General features: G+C 42.7%; 1 protein-coding gene across 1 annotated transcript in view; it reads left to right on the plus strand.

Annotated features, from left to right (window-relative positions):
* The window catches only part of LOC126259570 (nephrin-like), a 1,073,586-nt gene that overhangs the window by 1,048,655 nt on the left and 1,743 nt on the right, over positions 1-23,188 (plus strand). The window contains exons 12-13 of the mRNA XM_049956477.1: positions 3,976-4,308; positions 18,633-18,865. Coding sequence (XP_049812434.1) covers positions 3,976-4,308; positions 18,633-18,865 — 566 coding nt within the window. The remainder of the gene's footprint in view (positions 1-3,975; positions 4,309-18,632; positions 18,866-23,188) is intronic.

Genomic DNA, 23,188 nt, shown 5'->3' on the forward strand with positions numbered 1-23,188 from the left:
CTATTTATTTCATTCCTCAGCGACTTGTATTTCTGTATTCCTGATTTTCCCGGAACATGTTTGTACTCCCTCCTTTCATCAATCAACTAAAGTATTTCTTCTGTTACCCATGGTTTCTTCGCAGCTACCTTCTTTGTGGCTATGTTTTCCTTCTCAACTTCTGTGATGGCCCTTTTTAGAGATGTCCATTCCTCTTCAACTGTACTGCCTACTGCGCTATTTCTTATTGCTGTATCTATAGCGTTACAGAACTTCAAACGCATCTCGTCATTCCTTAGTACTTCCGTATCCCACTTCTTTGCGTATTGATTCTTCCTGACTAGTGTCTTGAACTTCAGCCTACTCTTCATCACTACTATATTGTCATCTGAGACTATATCTGCTCCTGGGTACGCCTTACAATCCAGTATCTGATTTCGGAATCTCTGTCTGACCATGATGTAATCTAATTGAAATCTTCCCGTATCTCCCAGCCTATTCCAAGTATACCTCCTCCTCTTGTGATTCTTGAACAGGGTATTCGCTATTACTAGCTGAAACTTGTTACAGAACTCAATTAGTCTTTCTCCTCTTTCATTCCTTGTCCCAAGCCCATATTCTCCTCTAACCTTTTCTTCTACTCCTTCCCCTACAACTGCATTCCTGTCGCCCATGACTATTAGATTTTCGTCCCCCTTTACATACTGCATTACCCTTTCAATATCCTCATACACTTTCTCTATCTGTTCATCTTCAGCTTGCGACGTCGGCATGTATACCTGAAGTATGATTGTCGGTGTTGGTCTGCTGCCGATTCTGATTAGAACAACCCGGTCACTGAACTGTTCACAATAACACACCCTCTGCCCTACCTTCCTATTCATAACGAATCCTACACCTGTGATACCATTTTCTGCTGCTGTTGATATTACCCGATACTCAACTGACCAGAAATCCTGGTCTTCCTTCCACTTCACTTCACTGACCCCTACTATATCTAGATTGAGCCTTTCCATTTCCCTTTTCAGATTTTCTAGTTTCCCTACCACGTTCAAGCTTCTGACATTCCACGCCCCGACTCGTGGAACGTTATCCTTTCGTTGATTATTGCATCTTTTTCTCATGGTAACCTCCCCAATGGCAGTCCCCTCCCGGAGATCCGAATGGGGGACTATTCCGGAATCTTTTGCCAATGGGGAGATCATCATGACACTTTTTCAATTACAGGCCACATGTCCTGTGGATACACGTTACGTGTGTTTAATGCAGTGGTTTCCATTGCCATCTGCATCCTCATGTCGTTGATTATTGCTGATTCTTCCGCCTTTAGGGGCAATGTCCCACCTCTAGGACAAGAGTGTGCCCTGAACCTCTATCCACTCCTCTTTGACAAGGCCGTTGGCAGAATGAGGGTGACTTCTTATGCCGGAAGTCTTCGGCCGCCAATGCTGATTATTTATCAAAATTTAGGCAGTGGCGGGGATCGAACCCGGGACCGAAGATTTTTTGATTATGAATCAAAGACGCTACCCCTAGACCACGGGTACTGAAGCTTAGCGCCGTGTATCGATCCTCCCTTGCAGGCGGTTAAGTAGAAAATGTGCCTCAGAGCTGGATAGTGAGAGGTCGTGACGCGAGACTGGACGCGCATGTAGTTTATGTATCAGCAGCTAGAGGACAGTATTGGATAAGGGACTGATTCAGTTTCGATTGTGCCCACTGGAGTGCATCAAAGTAATAGAATGTTTTTCATAAACTGTTCTAGTATTTTCATAAGGTGTTATTATTTCTTTTTGTGTATGTAAAATGTTATAAATGTGTTTTAGCAGTATGAATGATGCGTGTGTGTTGTTTAAGGTTAATATGAAGATAATTGTTTAACGAGTTGTGCAGTAGGATTTAGTGTGGGAACATTCCTAAGAAGTATGGATATGGACAAAGGGGATTTTTGTAGAATAGTTTTGTAAAGTAAGTTTACGGTAAAGGAAAAGTTAATTCGGGTACAAATAACAATAGTAAATAACTTTATGCATAAACAACACTTCAGTATATTAGATAATTACTTCGGTAAAAAGTGCAGTCGTTAGGTTTACGATTTTACGATTGGTTAATGATGAAAAACGCGGGAGATTGTTGTTTTGCTATTGGCTGTAAAGTAAAGGGACCAATGGTAAAGCAATATTCTTTGCGCGCCTTTCTCTGCTGGTAGAGAAGAGTTAGAGTATTCTAGAGAAGAGTCGAAGCCTAGCCATGAAACAGATCAGAAGTGTGTAGTAGTAGTTCCGATGGAAATGATAAGTTGCCGGATCTAGCAGTGTTTCATACATCAAAAGTGTTGGAAAGTGACGGCATAATCATTCCGATGTGTGTGTAGAAATTTCGGAATTTTTAAGTGAATTTTGTGACGAGATAAGACATACATTCCGCGTGGCATATTGAGCAGGTCGGTGGCTAAAAACTGTGACTGCATTTGGTACCGACAGACTTAATATTTGGCGAGCATTCTCAATCAAAAACAATCAGTATTTTGGTAGCTATTACGTTGTCGGGAAATGCAACACCATAAATTTGCTAACGTGAGTGAAATGGATTGTGAGTGACTGTGTTAAGACTAGCACGGGCTTGGCAGTGATACTTGTTCACCTAAGTTTCAGAATAAATTAATTGAGGACTAAATTTCCAACCTTTCATTTCGTGGTTCTCCCGAACGTAGGTTAGTGACTTCAATTGCAGCCTGGTTCACGTCGAAGTACAGTAGGTTTCACTCGGCTTCCCTACGGATGATCTGCTGAGACAATGTTCAGTGGTAGGTGCAGGTCCGCCGTAAAGGGACGGAAAGAACCGCGCCGCCGCACTAGAGTTCACTGCCAGGTCTCGGTAGATATTCAGCAAGCGCCTGTGAATATCTGCGGTGTTCTGGTTTCCTGCCAAAGGAAACACAATGACAGCTCTCTGCTTGGAAGAGGTCTCCATTAAAGACGCCATTTCGAAGGCTACGTAAAGTGCCGCGACGTATCGGAGGTTCACGAAACTACAGCAACTGAAGCTTGAGTATTACAACGATTGCATGGGGGCATAATTTAAAGAATAAGATGCAGTAATTTTACTAGCTGTGCGACCGGTTACGAAGTCTCGTAACCGACTGGCCCTGACTAGTATTAGCACGCAATCTGACTACATAAAATAAAAATAAAGAATGACAAGGAATTTCCATTAACACAATTGATTAATTAAGTCCCCTGCAACTATAAAAACTACTAAACAACAAAACGCAAGTGTAACTGTTCTGTGTGTGGTAGTGTGACTCAACGTACATGTATCTGGCTCGGTTCTTTCTCAATACGACAAAATATTTCAAACACCATTTACAATGACCTAATTGAAAAACCAGAAATACTATAACTGCACATAGAAACCAGAATTACAAGCCTAATACATGAACACGAACCAGATGCTTTGTTGACTGTACGTGTGACCAAGAGGCATTGTCATTAAAGAAATCTTTAACACCTTTTTACCTCATTATATACTGACGAAAATTTTCCATTACACCAGAATCATAAATCAAAGCCCATCTCCTTTCTCAAATACACTGTGATGATTGCAACATCTTGCATATATACATTACACCAACCGAACAGCATCTACTCTCTTGCCCAACAGAACATCAACTGCACTCCACACCGTCTGAACTGCACTAGTGGAAGCGGCGGCATAATAATCTTTGGTGCAATCTCTGGCGCTGTGACTCAGTGTAGCCACCTTTCACAATGTCCTACAATAAACTGCGCTTCTTTTGGACGGAAATTACACGAGGAAAATAAACCATGTGTTGCATTAATTATTGAACGGACCTCATAAAATTGTGTATACTTGCCACGTTCGCGCTGTTCCAACTTTAATGTCCAGCAGTGTGAGGTACGGCTACGGAGGAGCTAGCGCCAGCAGTGTAGGGCGCGATGACAGTGTGTCGTGTGTCTGCTTGTTGCCGGGCAGAGCGGCCGCGCGGCTCGCTGCTGACGCCGGCGCTGAGCGTGGTGGCGGGCGTGGCGGCGGCCCTGCTGGTGGTGTCGCTGGTGACGGCGACGCTGGTGCGCATGGTGTGCCGGCGGCGCGCCCGCAGGCAGCGCCAGCGCCGCAAGCGCAACGACGCCGCCGACGCGCAGACGGCGCCCAGCCCCGACAAGAGCGCCGCGCTGCCCGCCGCCGCCGCCGCCGCCATCGCCGCCAAGGGCGACCCCGCCGCCGCCGTCGTGGCCGCCGCGCTGGGCGGCCAGGGCTACGACAGCGACGACAAGAACCCCGACGTCATCCCCCAGCCTGCGGCAGGTAGCTACGCAGCTGGCTCAGCACGCGCAACTGTAGCCTAATTTCTGCATTCTTGTTCTGCAGATCATGTATGTTGTTGTTGTTGTTGTGCTCTTCAGTCCTGAGACTGGTTTGATGCAGCTCTCCATGCTACTCTATCCTGTGCAAGCTTCTTCATCTCCCAGTACCTACTGCAACCTACATCCTTCTGAATCTGCTTAGTGCATTCATCTCTTGGTCTACCTCTACGATTTTTACCCTCCACGCTCCCCTCCAATGCTAAATTTGTGATCCCTTGATGCCTCAGAACATGTCCTACCAACCGGTCCCTTCTTCTAGTCAAGTTGTGCCACAAACTCCTCCCAAATTCTATTCAATACCTCCCCATTAGTTACGTGATCTACCCATCTAATTTTCAGCATTCTTCTGTAGCACCACATTTCGAAACCTTCTATTCTCTTCTTGTCCTAACTATTTATCGTCCATATTTCACTTCCATACATGCCTACACTGCATACAAATACTTTCAGAAACGACTTCCTGACACTTAAATCAATACTCGATGTTAACAAATTTCTCTTCTTCAGAAACGCTTGCCTTCCCATTGCCAGTCTACATTTTATATCCTCTCTACTTCGACCATCATCAATTATTCTGCTTTCGAAATAGCAAAACTCCTTTACTACTTTAAGTGCCTCATTTCCCAATCTAATTCCCTCAGCATCACCCGACTTAATTCGACTACATTCCATTATCCTCGTTTTGCTTTTGTTGATGTTCATCTTATACCCTCCTTTCAAGACACTGTCCATTCCGTTTAACTGCTCTTCCAAGTCCTTTGCTGTCTCTGACAGAATTACAATGTCATCGGCGAACCTCAAAGTTTTTATTTCTTCTCCATGGATTTTAATACCTACTCCGAACTTTTCTTTTGTTTCCTTTACTGCTTGCTCAATATACAGTTTGAATAGCATCGGGGAGAGGCTACAACCCTGTCTCACTCTCTTGCCAACCACTGCTTCCCTTTCATGTCCCTCGACTCTTATAACTGCCATTTGGTTTCTGTACAAATTGTAAATAGCCTTTCGTTCCCTGTATTTTACCCGTGTCACCTTCAGAATTTGAAAGAGAGTATTCTTGTCAAAATTGTCAAAAGCTTTCTCAAAAAATGCTAGAAACGTCGGTTTGCCTTTGCTTAATCTTTCTTCTAAGATAAGTTGTAGGGTCAGTATTGCCTCACGTTTTCCAGTATTTCTACGGAATCCAAACTGATCTTCCCTTAGGTCGGCTTCTACCAGTTCTTCCATTCCTCGGTAAATAATTCGTGTTAGTATTTTGCAGCTGTGGCTTATTAAACTGATAGTTCATATATATATATATATATATATATATATATATATATATATATATATATATATATATATATATAACTTATTTTTTCAACTGGTCTGTGAAGTGAAAGGAACATTACCACTATTCCACTTTTTAATTCTTTCTTTCTTTCTTTGTTTTGCTTGTGCCTTTCCCCACAAAGACGCAGGGTCGGCATGGTTAATCTGAATTGTCAAGGTTAATTTAAGGGGTGGCCGGATGCCGTTCCTGCCGCCACCCCGTACCCTCTGGGACAGAATTAGTGTACCCCAACTGTCTGCGTCTCGTGTAATCCATGGAATAGTGCAAATGTGTTCAGATGTCTGCGAGCTGCGTAACTGAGGTGGAACATAGGGGCCCGCCCGCCCGGTATTCACCTAGGGGTATGTGAATATCCGCCTAAAAACCACATCCAGGTTGGCTGGCCGGCATACTGGCCTCCGTCGTTAAACCGCCGTCAGTATACAAGCAGCACAGTGGCAACAAAGCCGCATTTAGCACCCTAATGCAGGTAGCATGTCTTTAACAGTGAGACCGAGCGAGGTGGCGCAGCGGTTAGCACACTAGACTCTCATTCGAGAGGACGACGGCTCAATCACCCGTCCGACCATCCTGATTTAAGTTTTCCGTTATTTCCCTAAATCACTTCAGGAAAATGCCGGGATGGTTCCTTTGAAAGGGCACGGTCGACTTCCTTCCCCATCCTTCCCTAATTCAATGGGACATATAGCCTCGCTGTTTGGTCTCTTGCCCCAAAACAACCAGCCAACCAATTTAGCAGTGAATGTTTTAACTAATAGAAACTGGACTGTACTTAGGTGTCGATATCCTAACTATGGCCCATCCCACATTTATTATGGTGGTTATAGTTATGGTTCTTATGTCCATTTACTTGAGTAGTATACGAAAGAAAAACTTTGAATGTTTTAATTTATAAATTTATGAAATTTAAATATCAACACATAAGTAGAAGCGCACAATGATTCATTTTCTTCATACACGTTCGAATTCTTTTAGAGAATGTTAATCTCTATTATGTTGATAATTTTTACTTTAGAACTGTCTCATCACAGATGCATGAAACATATTTTTCTTGTCATACACTTTTCTCCTTTTTTTACCTTTAGTGGACTGGAATACATACATGCTTTTGTTTAAATTCTTTTGCTTATGTTTTGGACTTTGTATATTGAGCTTAGAAACAGTTCTGATACTTTCAGCTCATATGTGATGAATGATACTGTACATTTCTAGTTACATATTTCTTAGACGCTGGTGTTCATGTGTTCTGATTCATGTTTTACAGCTGTTCTTCTTCTTCTTGCTTACATATATGAAATTTCGTTGTCACAACAATAGGAAACGAATATCTGTTCACTTGATGTTAAGTTCTCGACGGTATTGCCAACTGTCGAATCTTATTAGCAACTGTTGAACTTGTGTTTGTCATATCAGTAATTTGTCCTTGTGTATGCGTGTATGTGTCACAGTATGCTTAGGTCATTGAGCAAAACCTTTTTCTGTTTCCTCTGTCTTCCTCTGTGTGTGTGTGTGTGTGTGTGTGTGTGTGCGTGTGTGTATGTGTGTGTGAGTGTGTGTGTGTGTGTGTGTGTGTGTGCGTGTTTTAACTCGGTTGTACGTATTCTTTTAACATGGTTCAGTGTATGAGGGTCCTTTTCTTATTTTTCTTCTATTTCATTTATTTTACTAAATTTAGCAGAGTGATTGTGCTAATATGTCTCCGATAGTTTACCACATGTTTTTTTTTCTGTGCTATGGCTGATTAATGGTAATTCTGTTTTGTTGGGCAACTTACTGCAGTTTGAATTTTGCAAATTACATCAGATTCTTTGTAAATATGAAGATACCTTTCTTTACGCCTTATCCAAGGCTTCCCACTTCTTGACATACAACTAACTTCCGCCCCAGTTTTGCGAACTTCAATCACCCTATATCGCTCAGACTCCCACTTAACACTTCACAATGAAAAATCTCCAACTCAGTTTTTTCAAGTATTTCCCTTAAGTGCATTACATGCAAGGCATAAAGGTGACATTGTCTCCAAGCTATTCTCTTGTAATGTTAATTGTTCATTTTTTACTGTACTATAACCTGCAGTTTCGTATTAGAAAGACTTATTTCAATTTCGGTTATGTGGACCCTAAACCATCAATCTACACTAATTTTACATGAACACTCTGTAAATGGAAATTTAGGACCCCAGTTACGTGTTTACATTTTTTGTTAATTATCATATAACGCAGATTTATTAAAAAATACTTGCTTCACGTCGTTGCTAAAAAATGAGAAATAAGAATACTGTAAAGTCTTACTTGAATTTCTTTGCCTATTAATGGTCGCAATTAAAAGTTTGCAAGTAAGTCAAAATCATGTTCACTCGTCATCACTGTCAAGAGAGTTCAACAACAACTGATGCTTTACAGATATGCCGTTGGCAGTTTCATAGAGTTCAGCACCTATCGGATTTGGTAGTACAGCACAAAAGAAATGCAGACAACATTTGTACAGTTCTACACAATATAATAATTAGATTCTGGCAGCATGAACCACAGTTAACTTCCTGGAACATAGTTATGGGAAATTACTGTATTCCAGAAGAACATGCTCTGTGTTTTCTTTTCATAAAAAAAAATTCCTTTTCTCCTTCGATCATAGCTTGAGATTCCTCCTTGACTTTCAACATCCTTAGCAGACGCTGCATCAGCTTGTCTAATCCTCATAGTACAGTAAGCTTTTGTCAAGACAGACGATACAAGGTTCGTGTATCGCAACGACTGTGCAAGGTGACGTTGTGTTTTCTGTGTAAACCTGTCATTTACACGCCGTCACTTTCGAAGAAAGGGAGCTCTGAGAAGACGCGGCCACCGGTTGTAGTTCTGGTAAACATCGTTAAAATATTTTACAAGGAAAAATCCTCAGAGAAAAATATCAACAGGCATTTCCAGAATGTCCCTATTACAAGTGTTATCTGTGGAATGAAGTGTAGTAACTACAAGATTTTGAGGGACGCAGAAGGATGGTATTTAGACCGAGGTTCGACAGAATATCAAGAACGACTCGAGAGAACCCCGATGGGGGTGCACCAAAAGTCTGCAGCTGTCGACAACGGATCGCCGAGTGGGAACACGAAAGACATCTACGAGGAAATACAGATAACGTTCAACGAGATATCCGGAGAGAGACAACGTGTGATGTTCCGAAAGCAGAGACCAATAACTCACGGTCAGTTACAAAATTATCGAAGCGAATACATCACTGAATCTATGTTACTGCGCGGAATAACTTGCAGAGCAACAATGAACTTTAACTGGCCGACAGAATCTTTGTGTTGCGCCGTGGCGCTCGCGGCTGTGACATTTCGGCCTCGAGGCAGCTGTGCAGTTCCAAGCTCTCTGGCCGACTTTCAAGAGTCGCCAGGCTGCGATACCGCAGACGGCTGCATCAAAAAAGGCATCGTCTATAGTGTCTGATGATTGATAAGTAATGAGAATCTTCACAAGATGGAAGGCAAGCGAGGAATCAGCAGCACTGTAGATATTGTAGCACCTTGTTCAGTGTTGGGTTCAGTGCGAGGGTGATAGTTTTTGCTGGTCGCAAGTGCTGTACAGTTCTGTTCCGCATCGATTTCTGTACAAGTTATCATTGCACTGGTTATCAAATGTCATGATTTCTCGTCTTAGCTATTATTCTGAAAAAAAGTAATCCTTTCAACGCAATGAGCTGAGTGAACAGGCTAAGTGGCGCACAAAATAGGAAACAATCTGTTGGAAAAAGGGGGATACTATTCAGACTAAAAGACGATGCGTTGTTCTAATGAGGAGATCACAGCTGGTGTCATAACCCGATTTCCCAGATACCACGCTCACAGGGAGAGGAGCCAAAATAAACGAACACGTGTCACGGCTTATCCGGGTTGCTCGACCGTTTCTCAGAAAACAACGAAGCTTTCGAGGTATTGCATACGCCTTTGAGAGGGAGAAACTGCTTCAATCACAGCGGTGGCGCAGTGGCTAGCTCCGTGGTCTCACACTTTTGCACACCGCGTTCGAAACGCGATTATTACTTTTTTTCTGTTTTCTCGTTAACCTACCCATGTACGTAGAAGATTGTAAGAAGAAGTTTTACAGTGCATATTGAGACCACGTTGTCATTCGTCTGCTAATAGTATGTCTGGTGACTGCATTTAAAAAATGTAACAATTGAATGAATCAGATGTTATTCCTATCTAGCCGTATGTGACAAGCCTGGAACGTGTTTTTATTTATTTTTCACTTGAATATAGTTGCTCTAAATTCTGACCATTCCTTTCTCGCAATGTAGTTTCCCGGAGTCTCGAAATTTTATTTTGATGAAAACACACTTAATAGGTATCGAAACACACACTCAAGAGCCAAGGAAACTGGTACACCAGCCGAATATAGAGTAGGGGCCCCGCGAGTGCGCAGAAGTGCCTCAGCACGACGTGGCATGGACTCGACTAATGTCTGAAGTAGTGCTGGAGGGAAATGACACCATGAATCCTGTACGGCTGTCCATAAATCCGTAAGAGTACGAAGTAGTGGAGACCTCTTCTGAACAGCACGTTGCAACACATCCCAGACATGCTCAATAATGTTCATGTCGGGGAGCTTTTTGCCGGCGGAAATGTTGAAACTCAGAAGAGGCTTCCCACGGTCACTCTCTAGCAATTCTGGACGTTTGGGGTGTCGCATTGTCTCGATGGAATTGCCCAAGTCCGTCGGAATGCACAATGGACACGAATGGATGCAGATGATCAGACCGGACGTTTACGTGTGTGTCACCTGTCACACTAGTATCTAGACGTATCAGGAGTTTATATCACTCCAACTGCACACTTTCCACACCGTTACAGAGCCTCCACCAGCGCTAACAGTCCCCAGTTGGCACGGATTCAAGAGGCTGTATCCATACCCATATACGTCCATCCGCTCGATACAATCTGAAACAAGACTCGCCCGATCAGGCAATATGTTTCCAGTCATCAACAGTCCAATGTCGGTGTTGACGGGCCGAGGTGAGGCGTAAAGCTTTGTGTCGTGCAGTCATCAAGGGTACACAAGTGGGCCTTCGGCTTCGAAAGCCCATATCGATGATTTTTCGTTGAATGGTTCGCAATCTGACACTTGTCGACGGCACAGCATTTATATCTGCAGAAATTTGCGGATTTCTGTCACGCTGAACGATTCTCTTCAGTCGTCATTGGTCCCATTCCGGTATGATCTTTTTCCGACCGCAGCCGTGTCGGAGATTTGATGTATTACCGAATTCCTGATATTCACGGTACACTCGTGAAATGGTCGTACGGAAAAATCGTCACTTTACCGCTACTTCGGAGATGCTGTGTCGCATCGCATATGCGCCGACTATAACACCACGTTCAAACTCACTTAAGGGGGATAGGACGTGAAACGGACCGACTTGGAGCAGGAGAGGCACCACAGGACATGTTAATTTACACTATTTATACTTTTACAAATAAATTCATAAAACTTTGTTAGCATGACCAGGAAGGATTCAGGATTCACACTCATAGCAGAGGAAGTTCAAAAACATAACAAAACAAATTTTTTTGCATGTGAACTTTCATCATTTTTTCGCTTGGTATTGGCTGCATTTGATGCTTTCTTCATAAGTAAGGGAGATTCTTCGATGAATTTTGCACAGCATACAAACCATACTTACAGGTGTATGAAACTCTATAATTTCCCAAATCTGTAAAAAACTGTGGTAGAAATGGAGATATTAACTATAAAATTCTAGTTTTCTCTAAACACGAAGTTTAAAACGTAACAGCCCATTCATTTTTCCATAGGTTAAATAAATTCTAGAGTTTCATACACCTGTAAGTATGGTTTGTAAGCTGTGCAAAATTCATCGAAGAATCTCTATTACTTATGAAGGAAAGTTTACCTATAGCAACAATTGTAGCCAACAGTAAGTGAAAAAAAAATGATGAAATTTACCACTTTAAAAATATTATTTTTTCTTGTTTTTGAACTTCCAATGCTATGAGTGTGAATTCTGAATCCTTCCAGGTCATGCTGATAAAGTTTTATGAAGTATAGACAGTGCAAATTAAAATGTCGTGTGGTGCCTCTCCTTCTCGAAGTCGGTCTGTTTGACGTCCTACCCCCCTTAAGGGGAGAAATACGTTAGGAGGTTCAAAAAATCCAATTTTTTTATTGCATAAATCGTTAGCTTAACTATCCAAGAATAAGCATCAAAATTTCAAAACGTAATTCGTATTCGTTTAGATTTTGTGAGCATACAACCGGGCGCTCGAGCGCAGATAGGGCGGAGCAGTACCTCAGGAGAGATGTTTAGGTGGCCACACACCAAATGTGAATGAAAGTTTTAATTACACTATTTGCCCATTAGTTCCTAAGCACTTGCACTCCAGACAAAAAGTCGCTGAATTGGCGTCGTATGTAGCAGCGGGCATATTCAGTTAAGGAAATTCATTCCTTGTGATGGTCTTGAACGAGGCAGGAATTGTAGCAGGCACGCAAAGCTTCAATTATGCCGAACAAATGGATAACCAGCGCGTGAGCCGGCAGAATCGACGTAGTTCATTGGAATCGAAGGAAGGTCGGGAAACTCGGAAAGCACTGCTGCAAGCGCAAAACGAAGCCTCTGAGGAAGAAGAACGATTACTATATGGTGCTGGAATCGCAGATTAATCGATAAGCATTTTACATTATTGTTAACTTCCTCGAATTTCTAGCTTCCGATAATTTATTTTCAAACGCGCTTATCTCGAAATGACTTACTTCACATTTGTGTGCAATCTAGCTCAAAAAGTATAGAACCGATAATTATGAAAACTGGTGGTATGATTCTTTATAAAACTATAAATTATATTAACCTACTTTCAAGTTGATATGATTTTAAAGTTATATTTCTTTGCATAATTAGAGAAAAAAATCATGAAAATCGAAGTAAATTGTTCCAACGCCTGCTAAATTTTGAATTTTCAGTTATTAGCACCTGCACTGAGGTTCATATCCTTAGAAAATGTGTTATTAATGTAAAATCGAAACCTTTTTTATTTCAGATGAAAATCTGAATGCCTACACTGGACGCAATTGGAAAACTGTACTCACAATCTTCAGCGGACATCACAGTGTAACTTTGTTATTTTTGGCTGAAATTATTCAAAAAAATTTACAAAAACTGTTCGAAATATGATTTCAAAATTTAATTGAATTCTAACTTATTCCTCCCACCCAATAAAAATCCCAAAGAAAACAGTGTCAAACAGCCTCCTAAATGTGGTTTCCCCCTTAAACCACGATAACCTGCCATTGTAGCAGCAGTAATCGATCTAACAACTGCGCCAGACATTTGTTGTCTTAGATAGGCGTTGCCAACCGTAACGCCGTATTCTGCCTGTTTCATATCTCTGTATTTGAATATGCATCTTTATACCAATTTCTTTGGCGCTTCAGTGTACTTGGGTCCGGTTATCTGTATAATTCGTATGTTTGAGAGTGAACAAATTATTTGAAACTGATTTCAGTAAAATTCCTGTGGTGCATCTTGCTTTGTAATCAATTACAACCGCCAGTTTACGGAAAAGTGGTCCGTTGTGCACAGTTTGCAGCGAAAGTATTGCCACGTATGATATCTTCAGCATTGTTATCAACGTTTGTCTCCCGAGTGTGATTCACACGAAGAAACGTCGCAGTCGCAAACCCGCCTTTGCGCGATGCTCTTTGTTCTCCGAATTTCTGTTTGGAATTTTTCTACGATCGCTATAATCCAAGGTAATAAAATTCAGAATATAGTATAATAATTAACGACTGATGTAAGAATGCAATACTAGAACATGAGAATTTAAAAAGTTTGTAACCACTGAAAATTCCATACCCTCGTATATTCTATTCTAAATATATAACAAATACTTTGAAACCGAGTTGCCGGCCGCGGTGGTCGTGCGGTTCTAGGCGCTTCAGTCCGGAGCCGCGGGACTGCTACGGTCGCTGGTTCGAATCCTGCCTCGGGCATGGATGTGTGTGATAGGTTAGTTAGGTTTAAGTAGTTCTAAGTTCTATGGGACTGATGACCTAAGATGTTAAGTCCCATATTGCTCAGAGCCATTTGAACCATTTTTGAAACCGAGTTGTAGTTTTACAATTAATATAACGCCCTGGTGTCCCCTTACTTGATACTGCGGACATGACTAGATAAATGAAACAATAAAACTTACCGGGTCCCGACCACAGGACGCAAAACTGAGAAGCCGTGACACTAACCCGTGTGCCCAGTTCGGGCTGAGTACGTCGATCGCTAAGAGACATCTAAATTACGTCTCAAACTTTGAAGGTTGTTTCCTCAGAAACGGTCGAGTATCAATGAATAATCCGGAATACATATTAGTTTATTTCGACTCTTCTCCAATCCACAAATTTTCTGGGAAATCGGGTTATGGCAACTGCCACACTCTTCTCAAGAGCATGGAAACGTAAATCTGAACTGCCCGATTTGTACTTGTAACATTAAAAGTCAGCATTTAGAGACCATCTAACAGAAACAGCCACTGAGAACAACTGGAACTCATAGTGCATACCGTGCTCAAATCACGTTTAACATACTGGAAGAACTTAGAACACTAAGGACATCACTAGCAGAATGAAATAAAAAAATTCAGTATCCATTGTAAGTTCAAGAATTGTACATACGTCTAGAAATTTCATGTCGCTCTCAGACCTCACCGTTAGCAAGAGCTCATCATGTTTGCTACAGACCCACTCGCTGGAAGACAATCTCGGTGTCACGAAAGATGTTCCCTCACGCTTTCTCATACATGCTGAAATTATTCTGAAACTTGTCCAGAATGTTCAAAGTAGATTTGACAAATTGACTCACAAATTTAAAAAATGTGGTAGTAACAGGCACGAAGTGGGAAGGTCACGTAACTGCTAGACAAAGATTATTTAAAATATGTCTTTTTCAAAGGACATCATTTTCTTCGTTGACTGCAGAAATAATTTTCTTTTCATTTTTGCAATTTCAGTCTTTGGGACATTTCCATGTGATACTCCAAAAGACATCGCTTCAGCACATGTCAGACTTTAACGTCTGACATGTGCTGAATCAAATTCTTCTGGAGTATCACATGAAACTGGCCCTGGGGCCAAAAGTGCGATAATGAAATAAATAATATCTACAGTCAACGGCAATAATGATTTCCTGTGAAATACTCTACAAGACTGTGAACCCTGACCATCAGGAGTTACGTCCGATCGGTCGCGAAGTGGAAACGACTGTGAAGTTCAAAAATGTTTCATTTGTAAAAAATAGCTAGACCTTCCACCTGCTTCTCTGCAAAGTCGCCGCACAGACTTAGACATTTGTCAGAGTTGTGCCAACTTTCCAATGCCCTTGTCATAGAAGCCAGCCGTCTGTGCTTTCTGGCAGATCTCTATGCTCGTCTACAGCTCGTTGTCTGCGCCAAAATATTGTCTTCATAGCCAGTGGTTCATGTGAGCAGAAACGAAACTCAGTGGGAACCAATTACCAGCTGTATTGTTGGCAATCAAACACTTCCCATCGAAAACGTTGCAGGAGCATTTTCATTCAAAAAAGGTTCAAATGTGTGTGAAATCTTACGGGACCTAACTGCTAAGGTCACAGTCCCTAAGCTTACACACTATTTAAACTAAATTATCCTAAGGACAAACACACACACCCATGCCTGAGGGAGGACTCGAACCTCCGCCGGGACCCGCGTGGTGCATTTTCATTGTCCCTGCAGAGTGCGGGAGAGGACTGACATGAAGAAGGAAACGCATGACATGTTATGTGGGCTGAATATCTTCAGGCGATATCTCTTACCGGACCCTCACACTTGGCGGGAGACACTTTTTTCTAGGCGTCTTTACGTACTCACTGTGCGCTGAAAACTGAAAAGAGCGACCTGATGGGATCAACGGGCATACTAGAGATACTGCCCAACACATCTGTGCAAAATTTAATCGGATTTTCAGTGTCGTTTTCATTTCGCGGTGGATCGGACCTTACTTCCCGAATGGCCCTCGTACTTTGGATTAATAATCATTGATTTGTGGGAAGGGTAGGCTAATCAGACATTTTACAATCAAATCATTGTAGATGAAAGGCGCGTATGTACCTACACCCTAGTAATTTTCCCACTCAACTAAACTCCATTTCGCCAGCCCTTTGATGTTTACTTTTACAGAAACGTCAGAATTCTCATGGATAAAGTGAAAATGCTTGCTACTTGTTGAAGAGTACTGGAAAAGGCGTTTGGAGGGAAGATTCCAGAGAGATACTATCTTTGATTCCTTATTATTTTTGTCCACCTACTTTCACAGCAATGTCGTGGTCGTATCGCATTTAATCAAAGACAGAATTATCTTTTTTTTTTCATTTAACTAAACTGTCTTTCTAGTATGGCTTCTGAAAAGTCCACGTGGTTGCAAGGCAGTGACTTCATAAATTCGTGTAGTTGTCAACGAATTTGTATTTCAGTTGCTTCTGAGAGAAATGCCAACAGTAATTTCTGTTCCAGCACAGCGAGCGACGCAAGCGATAGCGAGTAAGACGATTCTGTAATCTATTCTGTAGCAAACGGAAAACACATTTGAAGAAAGTTTGCTGTAACGATTCGTTTCTTAATGAGATCACTATTCGCAGAAAAACGCTATTTTTGAATTATTTTGCGTGACATACACTACTTCAGGACATTGTGTACGATAAAATAGAAAAAAATAAGATATAAGGTACACGGGCGATATCTGAACCCATGCCGCCAGCGTGGTAACCGTGAAACATAACCCCTGCACTACGTTCACTCTTTGGAAACACGACTACCTTTGCCGGTGTAGGAAGTTTGCAAGGAACCTCAACATCGATTTACTCGGAAATGAGGGGCCATCACATGAAAACTTACCATTCAGGTACTCATGACAGGTCTCTCTTCGAACCATCAAAATCGGTGATTAATAGGTCTCATGGTATACTTGTCAGATGAACACGTTGCTACAGGAGACGAAGCCGTGGCATGCCGCATCAGAATGGTGAGATCACAAATGTAAAAAAATGTACCGTATTTTTTGTCTCTTACAAGTATTATCAAAGAGGGAAAAAGGAAGTACCTTACTTATCTGTCTCACAAGTATTATTAAATCTCTGAAAGTCAGTATTGCTGCAGTATTTCCCTGATCACGTACAAACTCGGTTGATGACTTCTTGCTGTTTTATCGCAACAGTAAATATTGATTTTTATTTTGTTTATTTAATGGTATGGTGATTTTATACAATATACAGGTGATATAAGGCAAATGATTTTATACAATATACATATGATATAAGACGAGATTAAACCTTAAAGTCCGTGTTTTTCAACCAGTTCATTAAGCTGGGTGTGAGAGTGAACAAGTCATCGGGAATTCCAGGGTATGAATTAAGTGGACAGCGTTGGACTAAATGCTCAATTGTCTGCTCTTCTTGATTACATTCACACTTTGGTGAACTTATCCAGCCCCATTTGTACCTGAAGCAGCTACAACAACCATGTCCAGTCCTTAACCTGTTGCGGCGGCACCAAAGTTTCTTCGGTAGGTCAAAACCTTTTGGCTTCTTTGTGGGCTCAAAGTGATGGGCTCTTGTTCCCATTGTTTTTGTTGACGATTCATGCTTCCAGCTTTCATTTACATCAAAACCATCAGCGATGAGTTGTCCTGCAGTAACACTTGCTGGTCTTCTTGATCACAATCGTTGCTGTGGCGGATGACAGAATTCCTGGTGCAGTGGTAGAGATGGTGATGCAGAGATTTTCTTGGCCTCCCTCAGTAGAACTTGTTTCCGCCTTAAGAGAGGTGGAGGGATGTGACTCAGTACAGGTAACCAGAGGCATGGGGTTGATTTGATGGAACCATTAATGCAGCGCATTGTGTCTACCTTCTTCACACGTACACTTTCCAACCAAACAGGTGCACAGTACTGAGCAGCAGAGTACACAAGACTGATTCCAGTTAAACGCAGACAGTCAGCAGAGGTTCCCCAGGTGGTACCATTGAGCTTATGTTGTTCCTTGCAGCAACTTTATGACAGAGCTTGGTGATGTGCTCTTTGGAGCTCAAGGGTTCTATCTAGAGTGATTCCGAGATATTTTGGTAAAGGATCGTACCACAACGTTTGTCCATTGAGCAGAACTCTTGGTTTGTATTTCGCAGCACGATTCACTAGATGGAAACAAGAGACTTCAGTTTTTGATGTGCTTGGGATCAATCTCCTGGTCTTAAAGAAAGTCGACATCTTCTCCAGATCCTCCGTAAGAATCCGTTCACCATCTTTGAAATTACTGCTCTGTGCTACCATTGCGACGTCATCAGCATAGATGAATTTAGTTGATATTGTGGTTGGTAAATCATTAATGTATAAATTGAATAGTGATGGGGCTAAAACAGATCCCTGTGGTAGTCCATTATTTAGTTTCAATTTGTGGCTTTTAGAACTGCCTAGAAACACTTCAAATTGCCTTTCACTAAGCATGCTGGATATTAGATCCACAATTTCTCGACTTGGTACAACTAGCAATAGCTCGTAGATCAGTCCTGTCGCCAGACAGTGTCATACGCGGCTGTCAGGTCGATGAAGACAGCTGTTGATTTCAGATGGCCTTGGAAACCTGCTTCAATATGGGTAGTTAGGGCAAGAACTTGATCGGTGCAGCTGCGTCCTTGTCTGAACCCTGTTCAGGAGGGGTAGCAGCCTCGATGAACGGTGCTATTCTGGTTAGGAGGACTAGTTCCAAAAGTTTGAATGTACAACTGAGCAGTGCTACAGGGCGGTAACATTGATTAATTTGATTTTATGACACTACTCTCTGACAAAAAAACGGTTAACTGAATTTTATGTACTGTGCCTCTCACCTGGTAGCTTTTGCAATCACTACTATTTTTCAGTGGAACACGACGAGCACGCTGACTTCCTGGCATCCTGTCACCAAAACATATCAACGATTGAAGGCTCCTCGACGGGGGTGATGTCGCCAAGCCGCGGTCGTCTGCAGAAGCAGCCGCAGAGGGCCGTCACGGGGCCGGGACCAGGTGGGGGCGGGCCCTACGGCAGCTACTGTACCCTGCGCAACGGCCTGCCGCTCAGGGAGCTGGCCCCGGTCAGCCCTCCCATGATGCACGTGAGTCTTCTCTCCATGAATTACGTCCTTATTCCAGTTATGTTGTATGGAAATGGAAATGAGCGTTTGGTGTCATTGGCCGGGAGGCTCCTTGCGGGACAGGTCCGGCCTCCTTGGTGCAGGTCTTATTACGTTCGACACCCCATTGGGCGACCTGCGAACCTTATGGGGAAAAAATTATGAGGAATCCAGCACAACACCCAGTCCCTGACAGGATAAAATCTCCGACCCAGCCGGGAATCGAACCCGGGACCGTAGTACGGCAATCCGTCACGCTGACCATCTTTTTTTCCGATCGTTGGGTTTGGTCGTTGCAGACGTCACATGACATCCGTTCAAGTTCGTTTTGGTGATCCCGCCACTCAGTTTTTTTATTACAGAGGCCAACCGGCTCCCTGGCGGAACACGCTGAGCTACTATGCCGGCTCCATTCAGCTATCTGAGCCGACGTTATGTTGTATAGAAGCTATAGAGTCAAAACTCCCGGAAGGGGTGTTCCACTAATAGCTGTGCCGAGTGTGACGACCCACGTTGCCGCTCCATGCGGCGTATGTCACGAGTTTAGACAAGATACCTGGTTAGTGTGAGTTACAGATAGAAGGCAGCACCTCGCAGGTAAACCGACTTTGAACACGTGATAAAAAGTGCCAGACACGTCGGTTATAACACATCAGAAATTAGAGAAGAAATCGGGTTTATGAGGCAACATTGTCTTTTGTAGGTCTTCAATATCGCAGATGCAATGTCTCCAGACGCATAGGATAACCACAGGTGTTTGACGAATTGGTGTCACATCGCTTCCAGTGGACCAGAACAATGATTGGTGCGCTGTGAACGCCGATTTCAATGCAGGGTGAAGGGACACCTTGCTACCAGCACAACGCTGAGACAAATGAATCACATAGGCTTCAGCAGCCGATTATCGGATCACTTTGATGGTATCTCGATACTGGGCTCAACGGGTAGAAAGGATCAGCGACATCGACATTGGACCATGGGGACAGCGACGGCGTGTAGTACGACCAAAGGAATCCTGGTTTCACCTCTATCGAGTTGACGGCCAAACGAGAGGTTGGCGTACACTCTATGGAACTATGAGTACTGTTTGTGTGAACAAAGTTGCTTCCAGGCAGGAGTCGGCTCAGTCAACGTCTGGGCTATGTTTACATGAACGCAACTAGACCCTACAGACCAAATGCAGATGTACGTTATATGGACGTGTGGATAATCATCTGTCCAGAACGTTTCCAAGATGTTGTCGACTCAATGTTACTTCAGTTTTCAGCACTGGCAAAGGAGTGACTCGCTAGTAACATCAAATCTGATGACATCCCATGACGTCTTCTTTATACTTTTGACAAAATTTGGTGCAAACTTTTTATTTCATGCTGATTACGTAAGTTTACGACAAGCTTCTTTCGGCATATGTATCGTTATCAAGTGTTATTGTTGACAAATTATATATAAACAAAATGTCAGAAACATATTTTAATCTACTTCTGTCCGATAGTACTATGGGATCTTATTTTATACACTGAGCTGACGAAAGTCATGCGACTCCTCCTAATACCGTAACGGACCTCCATTTGTCCGGTGTAGTGCACCATCTCAACGTGTCATGGACTCAACAAGGCTTTAGCCATCAATAATTGCGAAAGAGTTGTCGGTGCAGGAATTTGTGCACGAACTGACCTCCCGACTACGTCTCACAAATATGCGATGGGATTGATGTCGGGCGATCAGCGTAGTCAAATCATTAGCTCGAATTGCCCGGAATGGGCCGGCCGTTGTGGCCGAGCGGTTCTAGGCGCGTCAGTCCGGAACCGCGCTGCTGCTACGGTCGCAGGTTCGAATCCTGCCTCGGGCATGGATGTGTGTGATGTCCTTAGGTTAGTTAGGTTTAAGTACTTCTAACAAGGGAACCTCCCCATCGTACCCCCCTCAGATTTCGTTATAAGTTGGCACAGTGGATAGGCCTTGAAAAACTGAACACAGATCAATCGAGAAAACAGGAAGAAGTTGTGTGGAACTATGAAAAAATTAACAAAATATACAAACTGAGTAGACCATGCTAAGATAGCCAACATCAAGCATGATCTGATTGCAGCAGCGCCGTGGTCCCGTGGTTAGCGTGAGCAACTGCGGGGCGAGAGGACCTTGGTTCAAGTCTCCCTCGAGCGAAAAGTTTTTCTTTATTTTCGCAAAGTTATGATCTGTCCATTCGTTCATTGACGTCTCTGTTCACTGTAATAAGTTTAGTGTCTGTGTTTTTCGACCGCACCGCAAAACCGTGCGATTAGTAGACGAAAGAACGTGACCCTTCAATGAGAACCGAAAACATTTGATCGCAAGGTCATAGGTCAACCGATTCCTCCACAGGAAAACACGTCTGATATATTCTATACGACACTGGTGACGGCATGTGCGTCACATGACAGGAATATGTTGTCGACCGACCTAACTTGTACACTTGGCGAATGGGTAAAAACATTCTTCTACGTTGCCCGATTTAGGTTTTCCTGTGGATGTGATAATTACTCCCAAAAAAGTGATGAAAACATAAGAGTTTGTCACATAAACTGCAAAAATTGAATCCAACAGTTTCACAGTCGCTCACTTTTCCTTGTGCTCTGATAAAACAAATGTTTTTAACGTTTTCAAATTTTTCCCTGTGTAGACCGTCAAACCCTGCATATGTCCAAGCAAATCTGAACATGTCCTGGAATTTTGGAGAGCGAAGTTGATTATGTGTCAGTGCCTGAACTTTGATAATTGTCTGAAAATAAAAAATTAAAATTTTCGCTGAAAGGAAGATCTGAACCAAGGACCTCTCACTCCGCAGCTGCTCACGCTAACCACGGGACCACGGCGCTGCCGGCTGGACTCTCTCCCAGATGTTGCCTATAAGACGCATGGATTACTCAGTTTCTATATTTTGCTTAATTTTTCAGAGTTCCGCACAACTTCTTCCTGTTTTCTCGATTGATCTGTGTTCAGTTTTTCAAGGCCTATCCACTGTGCCAACTTATAACTAAATCTGAGGGGGGTGCGATCGGGAGGTTCCCTTGTAAGCCTAGGGGACTGATGACCTCAGATGTTAAGTCCCATAGTGCTCAGAGCCATTTGAACCATTTGCCCGGAATGTTCTTCAAACCAGGCGCGGCAACTGTGGCCCAGCAACATCGCACATTGTCATGCAGAAGAATTGCATTATTGTTTGGCAACACGTCAAGTCCTTGAATCGCTGCAAATGGTCTCCAGGTAGCCGAGCATTACAATTTCCAATCAATGATCGGTTCAGTTGAACAGAAGACCCAGTCCACCCCATGTAAAAACAAAGCCCACACCACTAAGGACCCACTAAGCACAGTACCTTGTTGACAACTAGGATCCATGATTCCGTGCGGTCTGCGCCACACTCGAACCGTGCCATCAGCTCTTACCAACTGACCAGGAAACGGTTTTCCCATCGTCTAGCATCCAACCGATACGCTCACGGTCCTAGGAGAGGCGTTGCAGCCGGTGTCGTGCTGTAAGCAAAGCCACTCGCGTCGAGATACTTCCGTCGTGTGTCCCACATTGATTTCTGCAGTTATTTTACACATTGTTACTTGCTGATAGCACTCACAACTTGACGCAAACACTTCTGCTCTCGTTCGTTGAGCGAAGTCGTCGGCCAATGCATTGTCCGTGATGAGAGGCAATACTTGAAATTTGGTATTCACGGCACACACTTCACACTGTGGATCTCATACTACTGAATTCCCTGACCGTTCCCGAAGTTCAAAGTCCCAAGCGTCGGGCTCGAACTACCATTCCACGTTCAAAGACTCTTAACTCCCATCGTGGGGTCATAATCACGTAGGAAAGCTTTGAACATGAGTCACCTGAGTGTAAATGACAGCTACGCCCTTTTACATTTTATGTACGCAATAGTAGCGCCATCTGTATATGTGCATATCGCTATCCCATGACATAAATCATCGTGAACGTAAGTTCTTTTTCGTACTGTGTTGTGAACGTACTATTTACTTCCTATGGAACAATAGAGTGAAATTTTGTGTTGCTTTCTGACATTTTTAAATGACAGATCGTTCTAATGATGCTTTATGTTTACAAGTAAAATATATCTTAGGTTCGCAGATTTTTTTGTCAGAGATATTGTGTATTATGTGATGTTAATGATGCCTTTTTTTCTGTTTATCGAGTAGCTTTTGTCCTATTTGTTATTCTATTACGTCAATAAAGTTTTACAGATTATTTTTACGTTTGGGATCGGTCTATTCGTTGAGATGTCATTCGGATATCTGTTTGTGTGTGCAT

Source organism: Schistocerca nitens, chromosome 5 (genome assembly GCF_023898315.1).
Source record: "Schistocerca nitens isolate TAMUIC-IGC-003100 chromosome 5, iqSchNite1.1, whole genome shotgun sequence".
In the NCBI taxonomy this organism is placed as follows: Eukaryota; Metazoa; Arthropoda; class Insecta; order Orthoptera; family Acrididae; genus Schistocerca; species Schistocerca nitens.